Source organism: Gorilla gorilla, chromosome 9 (assembly GCF_029281585.2).
Source record: "Gorilla gorilla gorilla isolate KB3781 chromosome 9, NHGRI_mGorGor1-v2.1_pri, whole genome shotgun sequence".
Classification (NCBI taxonomy): Eukaryota; Metazoa; Chordata; class Mammalia; order Primates; family Hominidae; genus Gorilla; species Gorilla gorilla.
In genome coordinates this window covers 65,163,471-65,187,770 of record NC_073233.2, presented here as the reverse complement: position 1 = coordinate 65,187,770, position 24,300 = coordinate 65,163,471, and the positions used below count along the sequence as shown (strand labels likewise).

At 49.1% G+C, this 24,300-nt stretch overlaps 1 protein-coding gene across 1 annotated transcript in view; it reads left to right on the top strand.

The window, feature by feature from the left end:
• Window positions 1-710: 710 nt before the first annotated feature.
• The window catches only part of SLC43A1 (solute carrier family 43 member 1), a 30,557-nt gene continuing 6,967 nt past the window's right edge, over window positions 711-24,300 (top strand). The window contains 10 exon segments of the mRNA XM_019037676.4: window positions 711-1,498; window positions 14,067-14,244; window positions 14,355-14,410; window positions 14,543-14,619; window positions 17,549-17,641; window positions 19,229-19,362; window positions 21,281-21,339; window positions 21,342-21,458; window positions 23,932-24,078; window positions 24,168-24,203. Of these exon segments, the coding sequence (XP_018893221.4) occupies window positions 1,267-1,498; window positions 14,067-14,244; window positions 14,355-14,410; window positions 14,543-14,619; window positions 17,549-17,641; window positions 19,229-19,362; window positions 21,281-21,339; window positions 21,342-21,458; window positions 23,932-24,078; window positions 24,168-24,203 (1,129 nt within the window). The 5' untranslated portion in view covers window positions 711-1,266.

Sequence of the window (24,300 nt, the reverse complement as noted above, 5' to 3'; positions counted from 1 at the left end):
GCGTGGGCGGGGAGGGGGCGCGCGTAGGGTCTCGGGCTGTGCGTCGGCTGAGAGACACCGAGGCCGGCTCCCGCCGACACTGCCAGGCTTCCCAAGGAAAGACCGTTACTTGCGCCCGCGGTCCCGCGGCACAGTGTCCCATCTCGCCAAGCGCGTCCTTCCCTTTTCTGCGTCCTTCCCTTTTCTTTTCTCTGACCCCTCCGACTCTTCTCTTCCTCCCGGGTCCCCGCTCGCTGCACTTCCTCTGCTTAGAGCTGCGCGTTTGCCAGAGTTCCAGCGGACCTCCTGGAGCGCTTGAACCCAAAGCCCCATTTCACAGATGAGAATACCGAGTCCCCCCTGGAAGAAGTGACTGGTACTTCCTCCCCTCTCTCTGGGTCTTTCTTGCCCTTCTCCTCTCCGCTTTCCTCGGTCTCATCCCGGTTGTCGCTCCCCGCCCCCGCGCCGCCCGCGTTCCCTCTCCTCCCGCCGAGGCTGCAGCGGCCGCGGCGGGGGGAGCTGGGGCTCTTTCCCTCCCTTTGGTAAACACACCCGCCCGCCAGCCCATCCGCCACCGCTGCCCTTATAAAGTCAGCAGCCGCCAGACTTCCTGCCGAAGTCCGAGCCCCCTCCCGGGGCTGGAGGGGGGCAAGCGGGTTCCGAGGTGCAAAGCCTGGTGCCCCGAGCCCTGCGGAGTGAGTGGGGGGCGCGCGGGGGAGGAGGGAACCGAGGAGAGCCCGTCCTGGGTCTCCCTCCACGTGGCAGCTGTTGGCTTGGCCCGAGAGACTGTAGGGTCGTGGGTCACCTGATACGGAAAGGGGGAGGGCTTGCTGTCGCCCGGCCCCAGAGGGAAGGAGAGGTCTTGGAGGGGCAACTGGAAGATGGGGTCGTAGGGTAGCCTTGAACTTGCCCTTCTTCCTGCCAGCTTCTAGGGGTCTTTCCTGGCGCGAGAGTCCGGACATGGGCCCGCGGTGCTTCAGAGCGCGCTCTGCCCCTTGCTGTCCTCTGGGGACCTGGGCAAATGCGGACTTTCTCCCCCAGCAGCCCGGCCCTGAGCGCCCTGGCCTGGGTGGGAGAACCCGGCAGCCTGCTAGGAAGCTGCAGCGCGCAGACAGGACCTTCCTTGTTTCCGATAGTGGCTCAGCGGGAGCCTCGTGCCGCGTGCACCTCTGGCACTGCTAGTGCGCACGGAGCCAGCTCCGTGGCACCGGCTGGGAAGCCCAGGGCTCTATGGGGCCTCCATGAGGGGCTCCTCGCGGGCTGGCCCGAGAGGTGTCGGGTGCCACCATGATGCAGGACCCTTCCCTGGGGCCACTGGGGGGCCCTTCACCCAGCGCTCTGTTTCTGTGCAGGCTCGGGGTCAGCATGGCCCCCACGCTGCAACAGGCGTACCGGAGGCGCTGGTGGATGGCCTGCACGGCTGTGCTGGAGAACCTCTTCTTCTCTGCTGTGCTCCTGGGCTGGGGCTCCCTGTTGATCATTCTGAAGAACGAGGGCTTCTATTCCAGCATGTGCCCAGGTATGCCTGAAAATGGGCTGGGTGGGCTGGGGGGAGGGATGGCAAAGGGGCAGGTGGAAGCCAGAGAAGGTTAGGTAGCCAGGTGGACAGAAAGCAGGGTCAGCAGTTGGACAGCCTCACTTCTCGACCTCTTCAAACTTCAGGGGGAGAATGGGTGGCACTCTGCCCACTATTTCATTTATCTAATCCAGTGGTCACTGAATGCCAGGTGTCCTGCTGGTCATCCAGACCTTGGGACTAATAGGCAGAGTCCTAAGCCTCTGACAGCCTCAGGTCTAGAGCTCTTTGAAGGAGACGTGCTGGGAGAGGAATTTCTTAATAGGGCTATCATAAGACAAGGGAGAGCTGCACAAAGTGGAGTATGAATGTAAAGGGCCCCACATTCTTCCCTTTTCAGGACCTGGGAGCCCCCAGGTTTTCAAATTACTCATTTGGACAAAGTTACATAGCCTCATTTCCTCTAGGAGGGCATTGTGGAGGGTCTCTGGTTTCCACTTCAATCACCTTGTGTGAGTGGCCCCGAAGCTGGGAGTGGGAATTCTAACACTCTTTGGGAGCAGTAACTACAGCCATAGGCTGTCTGCAGCTGCCTTGGGGCAGGGAGTTACCACTGCTGGTGTCTAGGACTTGCCTCTGATGGGTATCTTCCTATTCTGGGAAGGAGAGAGCTGTGCTGACAAGCTCCGCCTAAGGAGCTGGGTGGAAATGGAATTGGGCTCCCCTCTCTTTTTATCCCCTTTCCCCAACCTCTGTGTTGTGGAGTAAGCTTGGAAGGAAGTTTAGCTTGGATTTGAATCCCAGCTTCCATCACTTTTATCAGTTGGTGACTTCGGTGAGTTCCTTAAACATTGAGCTTCAGTTGCCTGGTCTTCAGAATGGGGATAATAATATCGATTCCGTGGGAGTGCTGTGAGAGTCCGCAGTGCTTAATAAATGTTAGTGTCCTTCTGGTTGCTCCTGGCTTCTCGTTTCAACTCTTTCCTGCACAGCACCTGATGTGGCTATGGGAGAAAACCGATTCCTTGAGGGGTGGAGATGGGGAGGTCTTGATCACTGCTCTGAACAGTGGCTGCTCCACCCCAGGATCTGCCGTATCCAGCCATGGTTATCTGTAAAGATGCAACAGATGGCACCGAGAGATGGCGACTCTCCCATGCCTCCTGGCCCCAATTATGGGGTGACAGGGGCTGGAGGAGGTGGGGTTGGCAGCCAGGCTGGGATGGCTGGGTGGGTCGGGAAGAAGAGGCCTGACATGAAATGATACACATAAGGGTGGCTGCAAAAACCAAGTGGAGGGCTATTAGGGACCCACATGGCATCTCAGTCCCCTATGAGTTTATCCTGGAGATAGGAGAGACCCTGCCTGCCCTTGACACCTGCCACTGTCCCCTATGTAACTTTTTTTTTTTTTTGAGACAGAGTCTCACTCTGTCACCCAGGCTGGAGTGCATTGGCATGATCTTGGCTCACTGCAACCTTCTCCCCCTGGGTTCAAGCGAGCACATCTGGCTAATTTTTGTATTTTTAGTAGAGACGGGCTTTCACCATGTTGGCCAGGCTGGTCTCGAACACCTGACCTCAAGTGACCCACCCGGCTCGGCCTCCCGCAGCGCTGGGATTATAGACATGAGCCATCACTCTTGGCCTACCCCTTGTGTAACTTCTTCCTGCATTCTCCACCTGGTGCTGGTGGTGTTTCTTTAAAATCAACTTTCTTGAAGATTACATCATACATTTTGATGAGGTCTGACAAATTTATATGCCTCAGTACCCACCACACAATATTTAGAACCTCCTCAAACTCCTGCTTCTCTTTAGAGGGCTCATCCCTCCACCTGCATTTTTAAATATGTAAAATATGTAAAACAGCTTTATTAAGATATAATTTCCATGCCTCACAAGTCACCCATTTCAAGTATATAATTTAACAGTTTTAGTATGTTCAGAGTAGTGCAACCATCACCAGAGTCCATTTCAGAACAGTTTCTTTATCCCCAAAAGTAACTCTGTACCATTAGCAGTACTCACTCGCCTCACCCCCACCTCTGCCCCCAAGCACTAGGCAACCACTCATCTATTTCCTGTCATAGCTTTGCCTGTGATAAAAGTTAGATTTACCTATTCTGAACATTTCATTTAAATGGAATCTTGTAATATTTAGCCTTTTGTGATTGGCTGCTTTCACTTAGCATAATGTTTTCGAGGTTCATCCTTGTAGCATGTATCAGGACTTCTTTTTATTGCTGAGTAATACTCCATTGTATGGATCAACCACCATTCTATTTATCCATTTGTCAGTTGATGGAGATTTGGGTTGTTTTCACATTTTGGCTATTATGAATAATGGTCTGGCTGGGTGTGGTGGCTCATCTGTAATCCACGCTTATTTCAAGGCTAAGGCAGGAGGATCACTTGAGGCCAGAAGTTTGAATCTGCAGTGAGCTATGATTGTGCCATTATACTCCAGCCTGGACCACAGAGTGAGACCCAAATGTTCTTCTGGACTTTTTTTTTTTTAATTTTTTTGAGACAGGGTATCTCACTCAGTGACCCAGGCTGGAGTGCAGAGGCACAATCACAATTCACTGCAGCTTCAACCTCCTGGGCTCAAATGATCCTCCCACCTCAGCCTCCAGAATAGTTGGGACTACAGGCCCGCATCAACACATCCAGCTAATTAAAAAAATTTTTTTTTGTAGAGACTGGGTCATGCTATGTTGCCGAGACTGGTCTCGAACTCCTGGGCTCAAGTGATCCTCCCTCCTGGGCCTCCCAAAGTGTTGGGATTATAGGTGTGAGCCACCCTGCCTGGCCCTTGTAAAGTTTTTAATGTCGAGGTATGCTTTCATTTTTCTTAGGAATTGCTGGTCAGTTGCAAGGGTAACTATGTTTAACATTTTGAGGAGCTACCAAATTGTTTTCCAAAGTGGCTACACTATTTCATATTCTTAAAAAAATTTTTTTTTTTTTGAGACAGAATTTCTCTCTCGTTGCCCAGGCTGGAGTGCAATGGCACTATCTCAGCTCAGGGCAACCTCCACCTCCTGGGTTCAAGCGATTCTCCTGCCTCAGCCTCCCAGGTACAGGCGCCCGCCACCATGCCCGGCTAATTTTTGTATTTTTAGTAGAGATGGGGTTTCACCATGTTGTCCAGGCTGGTCTTGAAATCCTGCCTCAGGTGATCCACCCCCCTTGGCCTCCCAAAGTGCTGGGATTTACAGGCGTGAGCCACTGTGTCTGGCCTCCTTTACATTTTTTTAAATTTAAATTTAAATTTTAAATTTTTAATTTCTCATATATATATATATATATATATATATATATATATATATTTAAGACTAGTCAAGTGAAGCAGTGGGAGTGGAAAAGGAACTGGTTTTGATCAATAGGTGTAAACACCACTGCACTGGGACCAGCCTATTTTACATTCCTGTTAGCGGTGATGAGGGTTCACTTTCTTTGTAGCCTCAACAATATGTGTCGTTGCCCATCTTTTTGTATTTTTTTATTTTTATTTTTTGAGATGGAGTCTCACTCTGTTGCCTAGGCTGGAATGCAATGGCATGATCTCAGCTCACTGCAACCTCCGCCTCCCGGGTTCAAGCGATTCTCGTGTCTCAGCCTCCTGAGTAGATGGGATTACAGGCGTCCACCACCACGCCCGGCTAATTTTTTGTATTTTCAGTAGAGATGGGGTTTCACCATGTTGGCCAGGTTGGTTTCGAACTCCTGACTTCAAGTGATCCGCCCACCTCGGCCTCCCAAAGTGCTAGGATTACAGGCATGAGCCACCGCGCCCGGCCTGCACATCTTTTTTTATTATAGCCATCCTAGTGGATGTAAAGTTTTTTTGTGATTTTGATTTGTGTTTCCCTACTGACCAATGATGTTGAGCATCTTTTCCTGTGCTTATTGGCTTTTGGCATATCTTTGGAGAAAGGTCTATTCAGGTCCTTTGCCCACTTTAAAATTAGGTTATCTTTCTATTACTGAGATGTAAGAGTTCTTTATGTTCTAGATATAAGTCTCCTATATATGATTTGTAAAAATTTTCCTTCCATTTTTGGGTTGTCTTTCACTTTCTTTTGGTGTCCTTTAGTGCCCAACAGTTTTTAATATTGAAGTCCAATTTTCTATTTTTCTCTTTTGCCACTTGTATCTTGGTGTCATGTTTAAGGAACTATTGCCTAATCTCAGGTCACAAAGATTTACACCTGTGTTTCCTTCCTTCCTTCCTTCCTTCCTTCCTTCCTTCCTTATTTCCCTCCCTCCCTCCCTTCCTCCTTCCCTCCCTCCTTCCTTCCTTCCTTCCTTTGTCCTTCTGACGGAATCTTGCTCTGTCACCCAGGCTGGAGTGTAGTGGCGCGATCTTGGCTCACTGCAACCTCTGCCTCCTGGATTCAAGCAATTCTCCTGCCTCAGCCTCCTGAGTAGCTGGGACTACAGGCACACACCACCATGCCCAGCTAATTTTTGTATTTTTAGTAGAGACGGGGTTTCACCACATTGGCCACGATGGTTTCGATCTCCTGACCTCGTGATCCACCTGCCTCGGCCTCCCAAAGTGCTGGGATTGCAGGTGTGAGCCACCATGCCCGGCCTGTGTTTTCTTTGAGTTTTGTAGTTTTAGCTCTTATAGTTAGATCCTTGATCCATTTTGAGTTGATTTTGTATATAGTGTGAGATATCCACTTGGTGTTGTAAGTTGCCCAGAAGTGGGTATGCTTCTAAATCTGGCTGTTAGGGATTACTAGAGGTGACCAAAGTGAATTCTTTCTTTGTTTCTTTTTTTTTTTTGGAGACAGAGTCTCTGTCACCCAGGCTGGAGTGCAATGGCTTCATCTTGGCTCAATGCAACCTCTGCCTTCTGGTTTCAAGCAGTTCTCCTGCCTCAGACTCCTGAGTAGCTGGTATTACAGGCGTGTACCACCATGGTTGGCTAATTTTTGTATTTTTAGTAAAGATGCGGTTTCACCTGTTGGCCAGGCTTTTCTGGAACTCCCGGCCTCAAGTGATCCATCTGCCTCTACCTCCCAAAGTCCTGGGATTACAGGTGGGAGCCACCGTGCCCAGTCCTTTTCTCAGAATTTATTTGTTTTGTTTCATTTTTGAGACAGGATCTCACTCTGTCAGCTAGGCAGGAGTTCAGTGGTGTGATCATTGCTGCAGCCTTGAACTTCTGGACTCACGTGATCTTCCCACCTCAGCCTCCTGAGTAGCTAGGATTACAGGCATGTGCTTCCACACCTGGCTAATTTTTTAATTTTCCAGGACTTATTTGTCCATTCTTGCAAAGCACGGTACAACATGCCTATCTTTACCTACCTCTCTTCCCTTCAAGGGACTCCAGCCAAAATCCTTGAGGCTGTCGGGCTGACTGTGGGTGCTGTTGCCTGATCTGCCTCAGTCATGCTGCATGATCAAAAGTGTCTACTTTCTGCTTCTTGAAACTTTATTCACTTTGGGTGTCAGTCTTCCTCTGCAGTGTCCCAAGAACACAGAATCAGACCAGGAATCTGTGTTGCCATAGTGTGTGGAAAGAGGCAGGCTTCCAACTCCGCTATGTGCTGTTGGGTGATTGAAGCCAGTTACTTAATTTTCTTTCTATCTTTCTTTCTTTTCTTTTCTTTTTTTTTTTTTTTTTGGAGATGGAATCTCGCTCTGTTGCCCAGGCTGGAGTGCAGTGGTGCGATCTCACCTCACTGCAACCTCCGCCTCCCAGGTTCAAGCGATTCTCCTGCCTCAGCCTCCTGAGTAGCTGGGATTACAGGTGCACGCCACCATGCCCGGCTAATTTGTGTAATTTTAGTAGAAACAGCGTTTCACCATATTGGTCAGGCTGGTCTCGACCTCCTGACCTCAGGTGATCCACCCGCCTTGGCCTCCCAAAGTGTTGGGATTACAGGCGTGAGCCACCGTGCCTAGCACTTAATTTTCTTAATACCTCAATTACCCCATATGGTAAAATGGGACTAGTAATCCATACCTTATAGCGCTGTTGTGAAAATGAAATGAGGGTAAGCAGATAAAATTTCAGACTACGGATGGGATTGTTACTACATTCTGAACCTGGCTTTGCTGTTATTTGCTATGTGACCTTATCTTCTCTGGATCTCCATTCTTTCCAAGTCTATAAAACAAAGTGGACAATTGTCAACCTTTCTTCCAAAGAACAATGATTTAAGGATCAAATGATGTCATTTAACAAAAATATGAAGAGCTCAACAAATGAGGAACTCATTATGATTATTACAATTATTATTATTTTAGAAATAGGATCTTGTTCTCTTGCCTAGGCTGGAGTCCAGTGGTATAAACACAGCTCAATGCATCTTCAGCCTCCTGGATACAAGTGATCCTCATGTCTCATCCCCCTAAGTAGCTGGGACCACAGGCATGTACCACCACGCACGGCTAATTTTTTATTTTTTGTTTTTATTTTTTGAGACAGTCTTACTTTGTCGCCCAGGCTGGAGTGCAGCAGCGCAATCACCGCTCACTGCAACCTCTGCCTCCCGGGTTCAAGTGATTCTGCTGCCTCAACCTCCCAAGTAGCTGGGATTACAGGCCTGTGCCACCATGCCCGGCTAATTTTTTTGTATTTTTGGTAAAGACGGGGTTTCACCATGTTGCCCAGGCTGGTCTAGAACTCCTTGCCTCAAGTGATGCCCCTTTCTTGGCCTCCTAAAGTGCTAGGATTACAGGCTTGAGCCTCTGCACCTGGCCTCGGCTAATTTTTTATTTTTTGTAGAGACAGGTTCTCACTATGTTGCCAGGGCTGGTCTTGAACTCCTGGGCTCAAGTGATCTTCCCACCTGAGCCTCCCAAAGTGCTGAGATTACAGATGTGAGCCACTGTGCCTGGCCTGGAACTCATTATTGAAGCATTCACTAGTATCAACTTTGGGGTTACCTGGCCACGTCCTCTGACCTACCTATAAGGGTATCACAGCTAACGGAGCCTCTGTTTCTCAGAATTTAGGCAGAAGCAGTTCAATTTATCACAAACTACTCTATATCCAGCATAAGTGCCCAAATAAAACAATTGCTAAAGTTCTTTAGGCATTTACTATTTGTTAGTTAGATATTTAGTCCTCACTACAAATCTGTGATACAGGTATTATTTTTATTAACCCCATTTTATAGAAGAGAAACCTGAAGCTCAGAGATGCTAAGTAACTTGTGCAAGGTCACACAGCTAGTAAATAAAGGGCAGAGTAAAGATTTAGTTTCACATTGGACTCCAGAACCTTTCTACTGGGACTCATGGGAATAGTGTGGATGTCCCTGACCTCCAATGGCCCAGGGCTCTCCTGGGGGAATCCAGCCATAGACAAGACACCAGCGAGAGCCCAATCCTAAGATTTTGTTTGTTTGTTTTTGAGACAAGGTCTCACTCTGTCACCAGACTGGAGTGCAGTGGCATGATCAATGCTCACTGCAACCTTGATCTCCCAGGCTCAAGCAATCCTCCCACCTCAGCCTCCTGAGTAGCTTGGACTACAGGTGCACACCACCACACCTGACTAATTTTAAAATTTTATTTAATTAATTACTTATTATTATTTTTTGAGACAGGGTATCACTTTGTCACCCAAGCTGGAGTGCAGTGGTGTGGTCTCAGCTCATTGTGGCCTCCACCTCCCAGGTTCAAGTGATCCTCCCACCTCAGCCTCTGGAGTCGCAGGGACTGCAGGTGTGCACCACTATGCTTAGCTAATGTTTTTATTTTTTGTATAGATGGGGTCTCACTATGTTGCCAGGGCTAGTCTCAAACTCTTGGACTCAAGCGATCCTCCTGTCTTGGCCTCCCAAAGTGCCGGGATTACAGGCATAAACCACCACACCCAACCCCTAAGGTGTTTTTGCTGAATGTGACCATGTCAGAGGCAGGAAAGGGAAGCATCATGGGGTTAGGAAAGGAATGCTGAGCAGGGAGACAAAGAAAATGTGATCATTTTGTGAGTGTTCACTGTGTGTGTATGTGTGACAGTTCTCAGAGCCAGCCTCTCAGGTGGTTGAGACCACTGTCCCCATTTCCCAGATGAGATAATGGAGCCTCAGAGAGTTTCTGCAGCACAGCTAGTGGAATTAGAATTTGAACCCGGCTCTTCCAGACTCCAGGTGCTTCACAACCATCCCAAACCTAGTCATTTGCAGTTCACCTTCATGATTTTACCATTTCCCTTTGCCATAGCTGGTGTTATTTACTTAATAATTCCTTTTGAATCAGTCTGCTTAAAAAAAAATAGCTTCATTCTAAAGTGTAATATTCTTGGAATATCGGGTTTGCTGTTACCCACCCCCAAACATTATACATATACATGTATGTTTCTAATACATATATATGTACATATATACGTGTATCGTTTTTTGTTTTTTTTTTTGTTGTTAGTTTTTTTTAGATGGAGTCTCTCTCTGTAGCCCAGGCTGGAGTGCAGTGGTGTGATCTCGGCTCACTGGAACCTCTGCCTCCCGGGTTCAAGCGATTCTCCTGCCTCAGCCTCTGGAGTAGCTGGGATTACAGGCACCCACCACTACACCCGGCTAATGTTTGTATTTTTAGTAGAGACAGGGTTTCACCATGTTGGCCAGGTGGGTCTTGAACTCCTGATCTCAAGTGATCCACCTGCCTTGGCTTCCCAAAGTGCTGGGATTATAGGTGTGAGCTACTGCGGCTGGCCAATGTATGTTTTTAATACACATTCAAATAACGAATAATTATGAAACCTGAAAAACTGCTCCATGTTACTTCCTGAACCCATCTTGAGTGCCCACATGCTGTGCATACCACATACTGGGAAACACTGCTTTCCCTGGCTTCCAAGCCCAGCTTAATCACTGTCCCATCCTGTGCTTCGCTTTATTTGTCTATAAATGTTGGGGTTGGGGGTTGATGCCAAAGACCTTTTCTGTTGTCATTAACATGGACACAGCTCTAAGAGGTCTTGGCATCTTGGGCTGGCTCCCCTTTTAGTTCAGAATTTGGATTTTTATCCAACTACTCAGAGTGATCAAGCCTTCCTTATGAATGAACTCGGTCAAACTCATAAAAGACTGATCGATAAAACAGGAATGAATGTATGAATTGACACTAAGTCATTAGCATTTCACGGGAATGGATTCTCCGTTAGTGGAAGAGCACATGTCCTTTCTGGCACTGACGTGTGCTTGGGAAACTTACTGAGCTAACTGGCCCATGTAACACAGAGGCCCTTTGGTGCAGTGGAAAGCTGTTGACTTTGGAGATTATCTTGAGTTTGAATCTGAGCCTGCCTGTAAGAAGCTGGCTAACTGAATTGCTTTGCTTCTTGGACCCTTACCATTTATAAAATGGGGACCATTGTACTCACCTTTTAGGGTTATTGCATGGATTAAATGGGATTCTCTATAGAAAATATTAGCACAAAGTAGGTGTAAATTTGCATGCTAGTGGGATTGTTTGTGAGGGAAATTGTCATTTGATTATCAAAGACTTAGGAGCAGGAACAGTGTCTAATTCAGGGACTGCAAATGGAAATGCCAGTTGAGGCCAGGCATTTGCTAATAATTGGGTAAAGCAGGGCAGGTGTAGAATAGCAATGTCTGGGAATTAAAAGAGAGGTGAGGACGTGTATGACCTTGAGAAGGCAAGCCCTGGCAAAAGGGGATGGCCTCCACTCAGCTACAGTCATGCCCAGATCTTCTTTTTATTTTTATTTTTATTTTTTGAGACGGAGTCTTGCTCTGTCACCCAAGCTGGAGTGCAGTGGCGCGATCTCGGCTCACTGCAAGCTCCACCTCCCAGGTTCACGCCATTCTCCTGCCTCAGCCTCCCAAGTAGCTGGGACTACAGGCGCCCACCACCATGCCCGGCTAATTTTTTTTTTGTATTTTTAGTAGAGACGGGGTTTCACCGTGTTAGCCAGGATGGTCTCGATCTCCTGACTTTGTGATCTACCCTCCTCGGCCTCCCAAAGTGCTGGGATTACAGGCTTGAGCCACCGCACCTGGCCGATCTTCTAACTTTTTAAAGAGAAGCAAGACATCTGGATTTTTATGTGATAACTCCTGATTTTAAACTGGCACCCAATTATAATTTACAACACTATAAGGGTCAACATTGCCAGCAAAGCAAAACATGGGTGGGGGCAACTGCTGGTCACTGGTGTGCAGCCTCTGGTTTAAAATCATCTTTGTATTTCTTCTTGCTTTACGCATTGTCCCAACAGAGTGCTGTTGTATAGTAAATATCCAGTAAGTGGGTGTAGAATGAATAAACCAATGCAGATAAACCTGTAGAGAGGCCGGGCACAGTTGCTCATATCTGTAATCCCAGCACTTTGGGAGGCCCAGGCAGGCAGATCACTTGGGCCCAGGAGTTCGAGACCAGCCTGGGCAACAGTTGAAACCTCATCTCTACAAAAAATACAAAAAGTAGCCAGGTGTGGTGGCATGCACCTGTAGACACACCTACTCAGGAGGCTGAGGTGGGGGTATCACTTGAACTCGGGAGGTCAAGGCTACAGTGAGCTGGGAAGTCAAAGGTGCAGTGAGCTATAATTGCACCACTGCACTCCAGCGTGGGCGACAGAGTGAGACCCTGTCTCAAAAAAAAAAACAAACCTGTAGAGAAATGACAGTGATCATAAAGATCACTAAATTATAGGGCTAGCCTGATCCCCAAAGGCTGTGTGGTCCAGCCCCCTAAGTGCTTCCTGGAGGTGTCTGAGCACTTTCCCCACCTCCTTGGCAGCTGGTACTGAAGAAGACTCTCTGTTGTCCAGGACGGTTCCTTCCGTGGCTGGTCAACACTCAGGATCTGCCAGGCCTTTGTGTTCTTCCTTATGTTAACACACAGATTCGTTTCTCTTTACTCTTCTGCCGCCTGCATGCCCTTTGGATATGTAAAGTCAGGGGTCATTTTCACTACTGAGGGCAGATGTCCTCTACCACCCCCTAGCATCCAGGCATTATCACATCCCCTTGTCCCCTTGTTGGTTTTTTTGTTTTTTTGTTTTCTTTTCTTTTCTTTTCTTTTTTTTTGAAACAGGGCCTTGCTCTGTCACCCAGACTGGAGTGCAATGGTGTGATCATGGCTCACTGCAGCCTTGACCTCCCGGGCTCAAGCAATCCTCCTACCTCAGCCTCCCAGGTAGCTGGAACTACAGACATGCATCGCCATGCTCGGCTAATTTTTAAAATTTGTTTTGTAGAGGCAAGGTTTCCCAATGTTGCTCAGGCTGGTCTTGAACTCCTGGGCTCAAGAGATGCACCCACCTTGGCCTCCCAAAGTCCTGAGATTACAGGTGTGAGCTACTGCACCTGGCCTGGTTTGTTCTTTTAGCAGCACCTGTCACTCTAGAGCTGAGAACTTCCTGTCTCATGTAGTGCGGATGCCCAGCTCCTAGAGTACGTGCTTACCACATGACCCAGCAGGAGGGTCAGCTACCCCTTCCTCAGATCCTTCAGGAGCACTTTCTCTGGGCCAGGCCCTGTGCAAAGCTCTTTGTTTACTGTCTCCAATTTAATCCTCCTAAGGAGGTCGTGGGTTAGGCATTCTTTGGTCCAGTTTACAGACAAGAAGAAAGTTACTTGGTCAAGGTGCACAGCTAGTAAGGCTGGTGGTGGGAATTCAGACCCTGGTCTGTCTGCCTGCTCCAGGTGCACCCTGAGTTTGCCCTTGGCAGTGCTGCCAAGTGACAACTTGGAGGCCTGGGGGCAGCCACCTCATGACTCACTGAGCATTGAGTAAAGCGAAGCAACCCTTTGTCTCCTATCACTAGCTTTTCTCCTTAACTTGTCACATCTCCAAGTTGGCAGTTTACCGTTAAGGACAAGTCCTCCAAGTGGACTTCTAGAGGGGACTGGAGGGCAGTGCCTGGTTCTCATTCTGTGCCTCAGCTTCATCACCTGGGGAACGGGATACTTTATTAACTGACTTATGGGGCTGTTGTGTTTAGAACAGTGCCTGGAGCATAGTTAAGTGCTCAATAAGTATTAGCTATTATTTTATCAGACTATCATTTATCGGGAAAGCTTCATCTAAGTTTTAGTGTTCTTTCTAAATTTCTTTTTTTTATTTAGAGATGGGGTTTTACCATGTTGCCCAGGCTGGTCTCAAACTTGTAGGCTCAAGCGATCTGCCTGTCTCAGCCTCCCACAGTGGTGGGATTACAGGCATGAACTACCACGCCGGTCCATTTTAATGAATTCTTGTTATAGCCGTTAGAGTACCACTCACTGCCTTTGCCTTTGCCTCTAGATATGGGGGCACTTCTTGTTGGGGGTCCACAACCCCCTAAGCTTGGACATTGAGTGCATATTACAACTTAGTAAATACTTTTATGTCCAGTATTTCATTTGAGCTAGTTGAAGCCTCAGGCTGTGTGTGCACAAGACTCTCCCAGGGTCAGGTACTAATGGCTGCCATTTCTGGAGCAGCCCCATCAGAGGAGATATGTCTCTAGGGTACCCCCAAAGGCACTTGGCATGGGATTTGAAAGCAGGCCGCCTGACTGTGGGCTGCTGTCTCCTGTGCCCAGCTGTTCCTGCTGTCATGTGCTGAGCCCTCCCTTCCCCCTCCTCAGCTGAGAGCAGCACCAACACCACCCAGGATGAGCAGCGCAGGTGGCTGGACTGTGACCAGCAGGACGAGATGCTCAACCTGGGCTTCACCATCGGTTCCTTCGTGCTCAGCGCCACCACCCTGCCACTGGGGATCCTCATGGACCGCTTTGGCCCCCGACCCGTGCGGCTGGTTGGCAGGTGAGGTGGCTGGGCTATGGGGAACGGGAGGACAGGGACCGTGCTGCAGGGGGAGGGGAGGGGGGGGGTGCTCACAGGCCAACCCCTCGCCCTTCCCTGTGTCTCCACAGTGCCTGCTTCACTGCGTCCTGCACCCTCATGGCCCTGGCCTCCCGGGACGTGGAAGGTGAGTTGTCTGTCCTCTTGTGGCCCCACAAGAAAAGAATAGGTGGGATGAAGGCAGATGTTTACCCCAGCTCCCGCCCTTGGCTTCCCACAGCTCCCCAAATGCCCTCATCTGCTGCTTTCCCCTTTCCAGCTCTGTCTCCGTTGATATTCCTGGCGCTGTCCCTGAATGGCTTTGGTGGCATCTGCCTAACGTTCACTTCACTCACGGTGAGTGTCACAGGCCTGGCCTGGCAGCAGAGTTCCCCCGAGTGGGGTGAGGGCAGAGTGAGTGGGGTGAGGGCAGTATGAGTGGGCTGGGGGAGGGGCCTGTGGACGCAGATCACTAGATCAAGTGAGTGTGTGAGAAACTGTGCAGGTGGCTGCAAAGGGCAGGTGTGAGGCTGTGTATGTGTGGATGAGGCTGTGTGTCGGGGTGTATGTTAATGTGTGTGTTTGTGTGTACAGAGCCCATGAATGTCCATGGAGCTCTGTTCTAGGTCCTGGACTACAGCACAATCAGGACTGACCAAGTCATCCTCCCTGCTGGAGGTTACATTTTGGGGGTGAGGGGCACAGATAACCCAATAAACAAGTAAACTAATAAATTATGTCAGTCGTCATAGGTGCTGGGAAGAAAATAAAACTGGGTAACATGATCTTGAGGGGGAGGGAGCAGCTTGAGATAGCGTGTGTACGCTTGCCATGTCGTGGGAGAGTGGGTGTGTGACCCCGTCCCTGTGAAAGCCATGAGTTGGTAGGTGTGTTTGTGAGTGTACTAGGTTGAACCATATGAAGTTGTCGACACCTAGTCATGCACATGGCTTGACCTATTACATGTGGTGAGTGGTGTATGTGTGTTGCTCAAAGTGTGTTTATTTATGTGAGTGTGTAAACGCGTTAAAGGCTTAGGAGTGTTAAAGGCTTAGGGAGGTTGGGGGGGAAGGTTCCTGGCCGGGCTGGCTCGGACTGTTTATCTCTGAGAAGGGCTGCCTGACTGGGTGGTTTTGGCTGAATTTCACCTCTCCCCAGCAGCCGCCTTCAATTCCAACCGGGGACATTTCACAACTCTAAAGGAAGGAAGCGGATCCCTTTCTCCCCGCCCCTCTGCGCAGCCCCTTCTCCCTGCTGTGCAACTTGGCCCAGGGCCCTAAATCCCTTCTCTCCGGCGCTTGACCTCAGACCCTCCCTGGCGGCCGGGTGGGGCTTGTCCAGCGGCTCCTCCCTGCTATATCCCCGCCTCCTGTAATCTCCAGCCAATGGCAGGGTCCGGCGCTGGCACCGCCCCTCAGCCTCTCCCCGCTCCCTCTGGCCGGCCCCGCCCCGTGGGCCGCTGCTCTTGGCCCAGACTTGGACCAGGACGTCCCGTGCTGAGTCTTGCGGGCCCAGCTGCTGTTGCCACGCGCGCTGCAAGGCCGCCAGCCCGGGGTTAGCCGGCCGGCCTCGCCCTACCCACGGTACTGGGCGCAGACAGCGTTTGTGGCCCCTTGGAGGGGAGAGGGCCCTGCCCCTCTCCAGGCCTGGCAGCCTTCCCTGGCGTCCTTGGCAGTGGTGCCTCACAGATGCAGGGTGCAGGAAAACCTATGCCTGAGTGGGTAGAGGTTTTTCCTGAGCCAGCCACTTCAGGGGAAGGGGGAAGGATAATTTAGTTATATGTGTTTAAACACCATTTTTTTTTTTTTTGAGACGGAGTCTCGCAGAGTCGCCCAGGCTGGAGTGCAGTGGCGCGATCTCGGCTCACTGCAACCTCTGCCTCCTAGGTTCAAGCAATTCTCCTGCCTCAGCCTCCCGAGTATCTGGGACTACAGGTGCACGCCACCACGCCCGGCTTATTTTTTCGTATTTTAGTGGAGACGGGGTTTCACCGTGTTGCTCAGGCTGGTCGCGAACTCCTGAGCTCAGACAATCCACCCTCCTCGGCCTCCCAAAGTGCTGGGATTACAGGTGTGAGCCACCGCGCGCGGCCTAAACGCCTTTTTTACCAGAGCTATTGAGGCCTCCCTTCAGAGTCTCAGTTTCCCCCTCTGTGGAGTGTGTTTAGACTTTGTACGGATCCTAAGGTCCTTCTCAGCTGTGGGATCTAGTGACTTGGGGAGGATGGTGGGGCCAGAGGAGGGTGTGTGCGAAGGGCATTCTGACTTTGCCTTCCCCTGCCCTGAGGGCTTGGCTGAGGCAGGTGAGTGGGACACATGATCAATTAAATTCTCTCCTGGTGTGGGTTCTGACCCTGCTCTGCGTCAGAGCCACCTCCTCTGGAGACTGTCTGCCCTGGCTCAGTTCCCTCCCTTATTTCCACCCTCACCTCCCAGGATGTGATTTGTCCTGATTAAGCAGAAACTGGGCTGGGACGTCAACCGAGAGGGTTAAGAGGCACCGCCTATTACCGGGACACAGCCATGGTCACAGCTTTGGGTTAGGGCTGGGACAGCGACAATGGGGAGAAAGCCATTAATGTGCTCTGTGAACTTGAGTACACTTTTCCTCCCTGGGTCTCAATTGTCTCATCTCAAATGGGTTGGACAAGATCACTGTTTCTTTCTTTTCTTTTCTTTTTTTTGGGGGGTGGGGACATAGTCTCGCTCTGTCACCCAGGCTAAAGTGCAGTGGTGCGATCTCGGCTCACTGCAACCTCCACCTCCCAGGTTCAAGCGAGTCTCCTGCCTCAGCCTCTGGAGTAGCTGGGATTACAGGCGCATGCCACCATGCCTAGCTAATTTTTGTATTTTTGGTGGAGATGGGGTTTCACCATGTTGTCCAGGCTGGTCTTGAACTCCTGACCTCAAGCTTCCCACCAGCTTCGGCCTCCCAAAGTACTGGGATTACAGGCATGAGCCACTGCGCCCAGCCAAGATCAGTGTTTCTTAAGCACCTATTCCATGTGTTGTTCAGAGGTGTTACGTAAGAAACTTGGGAAACCTGGAATTAAACAAAATTAACAAAATGTCTCTCTGAGGGGTGTCTGGGAGCCTTTTTGAAGCTAAAGGGCACTGTGACTGTGTAGGCAGGGAGCAGAGTACAGTTTCCCACATTGATTTTTCTGTTTGTTTTACCTTGGGGCTTTTCTGCTGCGTCTCCTGGGGCTATTGTATGGAGCAGGGCTGGGAATGCTGGGCAAGGGTCACGGTGTCCCCACCTCATGGGTGCTGCTTTCCCTCCTCAGCTGCCCAACATGTTTGGGAACCTGCGCTCCACGTTAATGGCCCTCATGATTGGCTCTTACGCCTCTTCTGCCATTACGTTCCCAGGAATCAAGGTATGAGGCCACCTGGGTTTTCTTTTTGTCTTGACACAAGAACCGGGTGGGGCTGAGTGAGCAGCAGCTAGTGCTGACCCACGGGTCTGACTTCTCCGCTCTCCTTTCTCTGTCATCATCCCAATGCAGGCCTTCCCCCTCTCTCCTGGGCCACAGCAAGCTTTCTCAGCTGGTCTCCCTGCCTCTGATTCTTTTTTTCTGTACTCTGTCACTCACGTGACTTCCAGAAAGATCTCAGATGGGGAACTGGCTCACACACTGCTGAAAAACCTTCAGTGGTTTAGCTTCACCTACAGAATCAAGTCCAGCCCCTTCACATGCGTTCAAGGTCCCTGACTCTCTGGCTTTATTCAGCCTTTGGGGCCACATTTTTCCACACCTTCCAGAGAGGATGGGTGGTTTGGTCCAAGGTCACAAAGTGAGTTTATGCCAGGCTGGATCCTGGACAGGTCAACCTGGTGTACCTGGAAGCCAGGAGACCAAAGTTTTAGCTCAGTGCAAGATGGGGGCCTCTATTTCATCTGTCAAATATCAAAGGACCCTTTGACTGAGCCATGCCATGCTCCTCAACCTCCATGGTGGGCAGTACCAAACTGCATACCGTTTTGCACTTTACAAAGAGTACTAAAGAAGGTACTTTTGCTCAGTGTCTCCAAAGGAGTTTGAGAGAGTGCATGGGTAGGGGGGCCATCAGTTGTTCTGGTGGGCAGGCATGGAGGGTGGGCAGTTCTCCCTTCTTTTCAACTGAAGTAGTGTTTGAAGAGCCAGATCTTACCTCTACACATTTGGGGGTGTGGCCCTTTGAAGCTCTGTCCTGCCCCTAGGGAGGAAAAGGCACCAAGGTCCAAGACTGCAGAGAAAAAGGTTTGAGCAGGAGCCTGAGGGGAGAGCAGACATTAATTATCCTGGTCAGATGGTATGGGGAGGACAAGAGGACAGATGGTGCACCAGCTTCTTCCATAAGAGGGGCTGACACATTTGCACAGAATCTCATTCAATTGAGAACTTACCTGCCCTGGGGTTGAGAGCCCTTGGGCAGAGCACTTGCACCTCCCTCTCCCCAACCCCCCAGTTGTTGCACGTGGGAGGACCTGGGAAAGGTGAGAAAAGGCTGAGCATGAGCAGTCTGGGTTTGCCTTTTCCCCTGGGGAATGTGCCAGGAAGGGGCGGGATAAACACGATTAGGCCTGGTAAACCTAGAGCACTAAGTTTCCTTTGTACATACTATGAAGTGGACATTTTTGTGTGAACATGAACATGAATGTTTGTGGAGTCATAGGCAAAAATGTATGTATTTTTTTAAGATAATGGAAATTTCAGAGATATTTTGAGCCAGTGGCCAGCAACTTCAGGCTTTGTGGAGACTATTTCATAGCTCTCTAGGGGACCTCAAGTGAAAAAGAAAAAGGAATGATGGGTCTTCTGAGTCTGACTCTAAACTTCTGGTCTTGGTTTCCTCATCTGCAAATTGGGCACAAGGACAAGGGGAGAAGAGAACTTCTTTAAGGCCTCTGAGGCCTGGGATCTACCTTGGTGGGGTCTGGGGCCAGGCAGTCTCCCCCACGGGCCTGCCCCCTCCTCTCACAGCTGATCTACGATGCCGGTGTGGCCTTCGTGGTCATCATGTTCACCTGGTCTGGCCTGGCCTGCCTTATCTTTCTGAACTGCACCCTCAACTGGCCCATCGAAGCCTTTCCTGCCCCTGAGGAAGTCAATTACACGTGAGTGGCTGGAGTGGGCAGAGACTCTCCCTGGGGCAGAGAGGGCTGTGGTGATATGATAGACGGAATTAACTTTGGATTCAGAGAGACCTCGGCTTGGACCTCTGCTTGGCAAATCGCTTGAGCTCTCCAAGCTCTGCTTTCTCATCTGTACTATGAGCCTGTTCCTACCTACCCACAGGTCGCTTTTGTTTGTTTGTTTTTTTAGAGGCAGTGTCTTGCTCTGTCACTCAGGCTGGAGTGTAGTGTCTTGGTCCTGGCTCACTGCAACCTAAAACTGCTGGGCTCAAGCGAACCTCTCCCTCTGCCTCCCGAGGTGCTGGGGTTACAGGCACACACCACCATGCCCAGTTAATTTTTTTATTTTTTGTAGAGACAGGGCTTACTGTGTTACCTAGGCTGGTTTTGAACTCCTGGCCTTAAGGGATCCTCCCCCCTTGCCCTCCCAAAGTGCCCAATTACAGGCGTGAGCCACTGTGCCCAGCCTCCCATGGGTGTTTTTAACTAATACAGTTGGCACATAACAGGTGGTCAAAACATGGTAAATATTTATTTATTTATTTATTTATTTATTTATTTATTTATTTATTTTTGAGACAGAGTCTCATTCTGTCGCCCAGGCTGGAGTGCAGTGGCGTGATCTCAGTGAACTGCAACCTCTGCCTCCTGAGTTCAAGCGATTCTCCTTCAGCCTCCTGAATAGCTGGGATTACAGGCACACGCCACCACACCCAGCTAATTTTTGTATTTTTTAGTGGAGACGGGGTTTCACCATGTTGGCCAGGCTGGTCTTGAACTCCTGGCCTCAAGTGATCCGCCTGGCTCAGCCTCCCAAAGTGCTGGGATTGCAGGCGTGAGCCACCATGCTCAGCCCATGGTAACTATTTATGTGGGTGCAAAAGTAATTGTGGTTTTTGCCATTAAAAGTAATGGGCCAGGCGCAGTGGGTCATGCCTGTAATCCCAGCACTTTGGGAGGCCGAAGAGGGTGGATCGCCTGAGGTCGGGAGTTCTAGACCAGCCTGACCAACATGGAGAAACACCGTCTCTACTAAAAATACAAAATTAGCTGGGTGTGGTGGTGCATGCCTGTAATCCCAGCTAGTCAGGAGGCTGAGGCAGGAGAATCACTTGAACCCTAGAGGCTGAGGTTGCGGTGAGCCGAGATCGTGCCATTGCACTCCAGCCTGGGCAACAAGATCAAAAACTCCGTCTCAAAAAAAAAAAAAAAAAAAAAAGTAATGACAAATACTGTTTTCATCCTTTCTGGGTTTGGAGGAGGAGATCTGAGTAGGATGCACCTCAGCAATGGCACTCGATGCCATGTGGTCCCAAAAAGAGGGACATAAAAGAATCAAGCACCCCATCTTTTGTGGAGCCACCTGAATGCCAACTTTTTCCAGCCCCCTGTCAGTTCAGCAGAGGCAAGAGGTGATACTCCACACCAAGCACATAAGGTGACATTACAGAACTGGCAGTTACGCCAGGCACTGTACTTAGCCCCTATACCATCCTCAAACAGCTGTATGATGTAGATTGGGTATTAACTCCATTAATAACAAAAGTGCAGGGAACAAAGTGACTTTCCAAAGGTCATGCCATTCAAAGGAGGGTGAATCTTAGGTTGGACGCAGGCTGTCTGACTCTGGAGTCTGAGGTGTTAATGCTGCCTCCTCCATGGGAACAGCCCAAGTGAAAAACAGCTGATCCACTCTTCATTTACTTGGCATCTGTGCTAAGCTGGTCCCTGAGCCAAGCTCTGAGCAACAGAAACAGAAGCTCTGCATTAGGAGCTTGTGAGCATGTCAGTGCCGGGTAAAGGAGTGCTGGAAACTGCTGGGATGGCTGCCGAGCACTAGGCCGTTGAAGGTGGGCTCTGTGTGACTGGTTCCTCTACACTCTGGCCTGGCTGCCTGCAGGAAGAAGATCAAGCTGAGTGGGCTGGCCCTGGACCACAAGGTGACAGGTGACCTCTTCTACACCATGTGACCACCATGGGCCAGAGGCTCAACCAGAAGGCCCCCAGCCTGGAGGACGGTTCGGATGCCTTCATGTCACCCCAGGATGTTCAGGGCACCTCAGAAAACCTTCCTGAGAGTGAGTGTCTGGTCAAGGTGCCGGCCTTGGGGGATAGTGATGGTGGGTCCTCATATTCAGTGAGCACTCATGGTTGAGTATTTATTCGCACCCCTCTTCAGTCCTTACAACACCCCATGATGTAGGTGGGGCATGCTCCTCATTTACAGATGGGCACATCAAAGCTCAGCTAACGCTGGGAAGTTCAGATTCAGGGTTACCCTGCTGGATTCCTGGGATTGGGGAGGGAGGAGCTTCCAAAATGGGGACAAGGTCTCTGGGCCTGTTGGGAAGCTGGTTTCCTCAGGGCCCCTTGCAACCTCTGAGCTTATTGCATCAGGTGCAGCCAGGCCCGTGAGCCTCCTGGCAGGGGTCCTCCACACCTGGCTGTCTTTTGCCCCCTGCTGGTCACAGGAGGAGCTGCAGCACCTGCCTGGGCTGCTTCTCAGGAGGGTACATGAAGATCCCAGGACCGCCAGCTCCATGATAAGTGGAAGGAGCTCCTTGGAGTCAGGAGCGGGAGTTGAGGAGTTTGAGTCCTGCTCTCCAGTTATAGGCTATGTGACTTGGGTAGATCACCTAACCTTGCTCTTGATTTCCTTACCTCTTAAACTAGCACTAAAAGCACCCCACAAACTGTAAAGTTAGTTGTGATGATTGGATGACACCATGGGTGTGGAAGCTCTTTGTAAAGTGCAAAACAGTGTGCAGTTTGAGGGTGGTTACCCCCAGTGCTGATTCTCAGAGGGCAACATGGCTAAGGGCATGAGCTGGAGTTAGGCTGACCTGCTGCTTCCAGCCCTGTGAGCTTGAGCAAGTCATTTAACTTCCTGAGCTGCAGTTTCCTCATCAGTAAAATGTGATAAGGATAGGGTTGTTGTAAGATTTTATTAAATGGGGTAATAAATGTCAAGTGTGTAGCCCATAGTGAGTGCTTCAGAGTTTTTTTCTTTTTTTTCTTTCCCCCCTGCCCCGAGATGGAGCCTCACTCTGTTGCCCAGGCTGGAGTGCAGTGGCATGATCTTGGCTCACTGCAACCTCCGCCTCCCAGGTTCAAGCAATTCTCCTGCCTCAGCCTCCCAAATAGCTGGGACTACAGGCGTGCACCACCATGCTCGGCTAATTTTTGTATCTTTAGTAGAGACGGGGTTTCACCCTGTTGGCCAGGCTGGTCTCGAACTCCTGACCTCATGATCCTCCTGCCTCAGCCTCCGAAAGTTTTGGGATTACAAGTGTGAGCCACCGTGCCCTGCCAGGTATTGCTGTTGCCTGGGCTGGAGTGCAGTAGTGCAATCATAGTTCACTGCAGCCTTGACCTCCTGGGCTCAAGTGATCCTCCTGCCTCAGCCTCCTGAGTAGCTGGGAATACAGGTGTGCACAACCATGCCTGGCTTATTTTATATATATATATATAATTATATATATTATATTATTATATATATTATATATAATATTGTTATATATAAATTATATATATTTATATTATATATTATATATATATATTTTTTTAGAGATAGGGTCTTGCTATGTTGACCACCAGGCTGGTCTTGAACTCCTGGGCTCAAGCAATCCTCCTGCCTCAGCCTCCTGAGTAGCTGGGAATACAGGTGTGCACCACCATGCCTGGCTTATTTTATATATATATATATATTTATATATATGTATATTTATATATACAAATATATATGTATATTTATATATACAAATATACATGTATATTTATATATACAAATATACATGTATATTTATATATATAAATATACATGTATATTTGTATATATAAATATACATGTATATTTGTATATATAAATATATTTATATATAAATATATATGTATATTTATATATAAATATATATGTATATTTATATATATAAATATATATGTATATTTATATATAAATATATATGTATATTTATATATATAAATATATATGTATATTTATATATAAATATATATGTATATTTATATATAAATATATATGTATATTTATATATAAATATATATGTATATTTATATATAAATATATATGTATATTTATATATAAATATATATATAATTTCTGTATATAAATATATATATAATTTCTGTATATAAATATATATATAATTTCTGTATATATATATATATATATATATATATATATATATATATTTAGAGATAGGGTCTTGCTATGTTGACCACCAGGTCTTGAACTCCTGGGCTCAAGTGATCCTCCTACCTCTGCCTTTCAAAGTGTTGGGATTACAGGCGTGAGCCATGGCACATAACTGAGTTATTTTTACCACACGAAGCATAGGACATACATCCAAAAATGTTCTGAGCTAAGCAAGAGCCTGGAGGCAAGTGAATCTGAACTTTCCCGTCTTTGAAGAAACCAGTCTCTCTCCAAAGTCACATAGTTAGTGTCACTCCCCCCAAGAACTGCATGAGCTGGGACAATCAAAGGGCAGTGGAAGGTCTGGGGCTCAGGGGCGCCCCCTGCTGTCTCCCCAGGGTCTGTCCCCTTACGCGAGAGCCTCTGCTCCCCCACTTTCCTGTGGAGCCTCCTCACCATGGGCATGACCCAGCTGCGGATCATCTTCTACATGGCTGCCGTGAACAAGATGCTGGAGTACCTTGTGACTGGTGGCCAGGAGCATGGTGAGGCACCGCTGAGGCCCCTGGGGGTTGGGGGCACAGGAGGGTCACCCTGGCTGAGCTCCCCTCACCATACCTTTCCCTACCCACAGAGACGAATGAACAGCAACAAAAGGTGGCAGAGACAGGTAGGGCAATGAAAGCAGGGCCCTGGCTCACACCCACCCCGCTGCAACCCGCTTCTCAGGGGGAGGGACTCCTCTAGGCCTGGGCCCACCCAGGTAA